Below are 6301 nucleotides of genomic sequence, written 5' to 3'. Positions count from 1 at the left end.
AGCAGCTAGGTGGATCCTGCTAACCGTTAGCTGCCGTGCGTCCATACGAGAAGATCCCGATCCGGATACCAAGAATAATATGATGATCGAATCACTGGCCAATAAGAAACTTGAAATTGTAAACACGTACGTGTGATTGGTTGATGATAGAAACGCGCTCAACGTGCTAAACGATAGCGCTTGCTAACCGTTAGCGCGCGGTATCCTTGATACCGCTAACGGTTAGCGCTAACCGATTGGGCACACAGGTGCTAACGGTTAGCGCTAACGGTTAGCTCTCGATCCGGATACTAGAACTCTTATGAGAACCAGGCTTAAGTTTGAATATCACGTACCGAAATACTTCGCGTGCGCGTCATAACACGCGCGTACGCGTGAGTCAAAATCTCAAAATGTTCAGAAAAAACGTGAACTTAAAGATATCATTGCTAAAGTCAGGAACCCAAAACATGTAAAAAAACAAAATTTTCAGCTTCCGTACCTGCTGCGCGCGTAAAAATGCGCGCGCGTACTGAAAAATTGAACAAAATATTAGCCTGGTTCTCACGAGAGCCCTAGTATCCGGATCGGGAGCTAACCGTTAGCACCTGCGTGAGAACGCCCGATCGGTTAGCGCTAACAGTTAGTGGTATCCGGATACCGCTAACGGATAGCAAGCACTATCGGTTAGCAAGTGAGCGCGCTTCTATCATCAACTAATCACACGTACGCGTTTACAATTTCCGGTTTCTTATTGGCCAGTGATTCGATCATGATATTCTTGGTATCCGGATCGGGATTTTTCGTATGGACGCACGGCAGCTAACGGTTAGCAGGGTCCGGATCCTGCTAACCGTTAGCCTCCGTGTGAGAACAAAGCCGTTGAAATGCTCAGAATGGCCTGAAACGTGCTCTAGTGATTTCGAGCATTTTTAAATTTTTGACGCACGCGTACACGCGCGTTATTAAGCGCACGCGTAAAATTAGGGTACATTACATTCAACATTAACCTGAAGTTATTGATGATGATGATCCTGACAATAACAAGACAGAAAAAAAAACTTTGATCAAGTTAAAACAAACATTAAACAAGTTTGGGAAGTGATAAATTCAGTATTAATCCCTGGTAAACAATTTAACAAAACCCCCAATGTTTTTAAATATTATTATTAATTAATAACTATGTTTATTACATGAACTCTATTTGTCTTCACTTTAATAATTATTTTTCTGAAATTGGTTCAACTACTAGTAATTCTATACCTGAAAGTAACATTGACCCACTTTCCTATTTGCCACCTCCTTCAACAAATTAATTTTTCATTTACCCAGTTTCAGAATATGACGTTTTAGATATTATTAACACTCTTGACCCTAATAAAGGATCAGGTCATGATTTACTTACACCGACTGTTTAAAACAAATTGTTCCCTCTATTCTAAGTCGCATTACGTACATTAATTAATTTATCTTTTAATACAGGAACTATACCTGATCATTTGAAACTGGCTAAAGGTTATTCCAATATTTTTAAAAAGGAGATCGAAACTTGCTTAATAATTATAGACCAATATCAGTTCTCCCTACTTTTTCGAAAATCATTGAGAAATTAATGTACACTCGCCTTTACAAATATCTCACTAAAAATAATATACTTAACAACCACCAATAATGACTTCCGGAAAAATCATTCTACCAGTCATGCTATTCTTGAAACTCAATCATTAATTCGTTTGAAAAAAAAAAAAAATTATTAAGCACTTTTCTTGACTTATCTAATGCTTTCGATGTAGTAAATCATGATATTTTAATTTCTAAACTATTTCGTTACGGTATTAGAGGTGTTTCATTAGATTGGTTTATTAGTTACCTTAAAAATCGAAAGCAGTATGTACAAATTGATAATTGTAAATCATCAGAGAGGACCATAAATTGTGGAGTGAAACAAGGATTCGTCCTTGGACCTCTTCTTTTCCTAATTTATGTTAATGATTTATTTTCAGTTAGCAAAACTTTGCGTATTGTTACCTTCGCTCATGATACAACTTTATTTTATTCAAATGATAATATTAAATTATTGAATAATAACTTTAATTGAGAATTAAACAAATTAGGCATTTGGTTCACTTCCAATAAACTCTTTCAATATTTCGAAAACAAAGTTTATTTTATTTCACACGCATCAAAAGAAGAACAAGTTAAAAGCACAAAATATCAATGTTATTTTAAATGGTAAAAAATTGAAAGAAAAAAGTAAGTTTTATTTCTAGGTCTTTTATTATATGAAAACCTTAGTTGGACAGTGTATTGCAAATAGAATTTCGAAATATATAGGTTTAATAGGTAAATTAAGGCATTTCTTTCCTCAACGGATTTTACTTTCTTTATACAATTCATTTATCTTACCACATTTAATATATTGTAACATGCTATGGGCTGCTGATTACCCCTCTAATTTATTGAAAATATTTTTATTACAAAAACGTGTTGTTTGTTTAATTATCTTCTCTTCATTTAGAACGTCGTCTGAACCTTTGTTCAAGAAACGACCTCCATAAGGTTCAAATTGCAGCATTTATGTTTCAATATGTTAATAATATGTTACCGATATCTATATCAAATTTATTTTTTAATCGTTTAAGTTTTCACAATTATAACGTTAGAAACCCACACAAACTGTTTGTTCCTTTTGTTAGACTAAATAAAAGTCAGTTTTTTATTATTTTGTCAGGACCAACTTTATAGAATAATTTTGATACTGATATCACTGATTATAAAACTATAAAATCATTCAGAAATCATTTGAATACATTTTAACTGGTTATCAATCTGAGGACTCAAAGTTTTATTGCACTAAACTCTGTATATTTTATACTATTATTTACAAAAACGTGTTGTTTGTTTAATTATCTTCTCTTCATTTAGAACGTCGTCTGAACCTTTGTTCAAGAAACGACCTCCATAAGGTTCAAATTGCAGCATTTATGTTTCAATATGTTACCGATATCTATATCAAATTTATTTTTTAATCGTTTAAGTTTTCACAATTATAACGTTAGAAACCCACACAAACTGTTTGTTCCTTTTGTTAGACTAAATAAAAGTCAGTTTTTTATTATTTTGTCAGGACCAACTTTATAGAATAATTTTGATACTGATATCACTGATTATAAAACTATAAAATCATTCAGAAATCATTTGAATACATTTTAACTGGTTATCAATCTGAGGACTCAAAGTTTTATTGCACTAAACTCTGTATATTTTATATTATTATTATAATTATTATATTTATTATTACTATTATTATTATTGTTTTTATTATTATTATTATATTTATTTGTAGTGTAATTTTTTTCTGTCCAATTTCATTTGGGGTCACTATGAGACAGGTTTTACTTCTAATTTTGATCCCGGTATTGGTCTTGTTAGTAAACATAAAAGTTTATAATGTATTTCATAGTAGGCCTATCTGTTATTGTAATTGTTGTAATTTTCTCCTTTGACCATTATGCAGTAAATGTTAGTGAACCTTGAAATGTATATGCGCGTATCTGTGTGTGTGCGTGTATGTGTGTGAGTGTATATATATATATATATATATATATATATATATATATATATATGGCAGAGTAAGAAGTGGCAGAGCCCGAATTGAACATGTTTTGGAACCCTTTGGTGAATCGACTTTTGTATTATAGACAATTGAAAGATTGTGAACGGTTTCGTTCAGCACTAATTAAAGGTCACACAGATGTATAGTTATAGGTGGAATCAAAACTTCGCAAAATTTGACCAGATGTCAATAATTTACCATATTTTTATATCCATGTTCGCAGTAGATACACTTGACTCCGATCACAGATTACCATTGTTTTTGGCATGACATAAACTTTTAGTGATCTTATGATGTTCTATTTATCAAAACTTGTCGCGACGTTCATATAATAAGCGTGTGCGAGCAAAGCCAGCTCACCCTCTAAAATAAACCGAGTACAGTATTAGTATTCAAATAATTATTAATGATAATAAACATGTATTACCTGCGCAAAAACCTGCCCCACAAGCATTGAGTTTTGGAAGAGAGTAGATGAAATACTCGCCACAGTTTTTTACTCTAATGTTGGAGGACCACTTACAACAATTTGTCACACCATTAGTGCTTAAACTCTTGCAAACTTGTCTGGTTACTATACCGTTATCAACAGACGGATGAGCTCCTAAACAGTGTATGAATATATAAATATAATTGTATGAAATTAAATTTTTTAGACTGAATTGTTCCCAGCCCTCAAAATATTCTTACAAGAAGGGCTGCCTATTCTATGCTGTGCTTCTGTTCAGCATCTGGACGAAATATATATACATGTAGGTCCTATCATGTGTTATTTTAATTATTTGATTTGTTTCATTAATGATACGCAACAAAGGTAGACAACGGTTAAATGGTGAAGATACAAACTCGAAAAATATTGAGATGCTAACTTGAATATAAAAATATATTGGTCCTACCATTCATCCATATTGGACTGTGCACTCCGCATCGGTCGACAACAACACATGCAGTTGGCATTTTGTTGCCACCATTACCGGTAAATTGGTACCAGTAGGCCATCAGGGCGTTTGAATCACATGCTTGACCGGAATCCTTCTGGTTTTTGGTGCTTCGCCACGGCTGAACGAGAGTAAATCGATTGACGCAGTTGTTTTCTATGAAAATAATAAAATATATCATGCATTAATAATAATATTAATTAATATTGATGATGATGACGATGATGATGATGATGACGACGATACCATACGATACGATATTTCTTTATTATTATTTATACATACAAACAAACATACTTACTTGTCTCCTAAACAATTTTACCGCATGTCTCCCAAAGTGGTGGTGGTGGTGGTGGTGGTGTGTGTGTGTGTGTGTGTATGTATATAAATGACTAAAAAATATAGAAATACATGTATGTTGACCTTACTCAATCATCAACCGTATTTCTATGTATTTTAGTCACTAGGCAATTTTATCTGAAGAGTGTCACACCATGTGTGTGGTACGAAACTAGGTAGTAAAAAAATGATAATCAAAGCTACTGTTGAACCTCTCTTTATATATAAAGATATATATATATATATATATATATATATATAATATAATATACATGTTATGAATATACATATATATATATACACCTACATACACACACACACACGCACATAATTATATATTATATGTTGGGTTCTTCCGAGTTTCACGTTAAATGGAGATAGTCAGACACTGTCTGAGTCTTAGTATGTATGTCCCAATACTGGCTAGAGTCGAAGTCAACCTGAAATCAGTTGGACATCAACCTCAACGTACATACAGGCTCCCACCATCCATATAGGAAACCCGGAACATTAAGTCATTTTTTATTGTTTTAACACGCCCCCCTCCCCAATTCTGCAAAAGCGCTATATCTATCGCTAGATGCACTTCCCACGAGACACAAGATCCACAAAATAGTCAACAAAACAATGTGAAAATAAGCTACAGCTGCATGAAAAAAAAATTCTATCAAGGGACACAACACGCAAATCATTGAAAATCATCAAGCAACAGAACTCAAAACATGCAACTGCACCCTCGTGGTGAATGTCTGAGCAGTCAGTTTAGTGGTTTATAAATTTACCACAACATTCTAACGCGGGCCAGAAATCATACATTGGGCTATAAGACAGAGCATTACAACAACTACTGTATTCAATAATCACACCAGAGGGTGGCTGGAAGCGCTAAAGTCCCCTCGTCACTGAAGCCTAGCGCCTCCCCCCTCCCCCCGGTCGGGGAAGACAATACATTCCGTCGGGGAACAAAAAAAAATTTTTTCTAAGTATTTTTACATGTCTGTTGGTTTAGCAACCATATCACCTTCATTGACCTATTTGTTTTTGTTAAGTTATCCGACTACCGTATAATTCATATTCAATCGGTGTTGTTGATGTGGATCCACGTATGTCTCATCGTAGGAATAAATCAGTAGGTAGACGCAGACAAAATAAACTGCTACGATACTTTGACTTGTAGGAGACATAGAAATATTTATTAGCGAAATTTTCGGCAACTCCTGTTACCTTCGTCAGCGCATGAGTATCAATGAGAAACTTAACAGAATACATAAGACTATACAATGGGTGATTAATCACCAGATCATAAACAATAGGTTACACAGTCTTATCACTAGCAATAGTTTATAAGGAGGCCTTAAGTCTGACATAAGCAAATTGGCATAAATAACTGGTCAGAGTGGCAAATCTAATGAATGGTAAACAAGGAAAT

At 33.9% G+C, this 6301-nt stretch overlaps 1 protein-coding gene across 1 annotated transcript in view; it reads right to left on the bottom strand.

Moving 5' to 3' along the window:
• Positions 1–2924: 2924 nt before the first annotated feature.
• Positions 2925–6301, bottom strand: part of LOC117101361 (A disintegrin and metalloproteinase with thrombospondin motifs adt-2-like) — a 20386-nt gene continuing 17009 nt past the window's right edge. The window contains exons 4-6 of the mRNA XM_033241335.1: positions 4492–4689; positions 4023–4199; positions 2925–2986 (exon numbers count right to left, since the gene is read on the bottom strand). Coding sequence (XP_033097226.1) covers positions 2925–2986; positions 4023–4199; positions 4492–4689 — 437 coding nt within the window. The remainder of the gene's footprint in view (positions 2987–4022; positions 4200–4491; positions 4690–6301) is intronic.

The sequence above is a fragment of the Anneissia japonica genome, unplaced genomic scaffold (genome assembly GCF_011630105.1).
Source record: "Anneissia japonica isolate Jap-2015-1 unplaced genomic scaffold, ASM1163010v1 scaffold2293_len299155_cov175, whole genome shotgun sequence".
NCBI lineage: Eukaryota > Metazoa > Echinodermata > Crinoidea > Comatulida > Comatulidae > Anneissia > Anneissia japonica.
The sequence above is the reverse complement of the archived record's forward strand: the minus strand, read 5'-3'. Positions and strand labels throughout refer to the sequence as shown.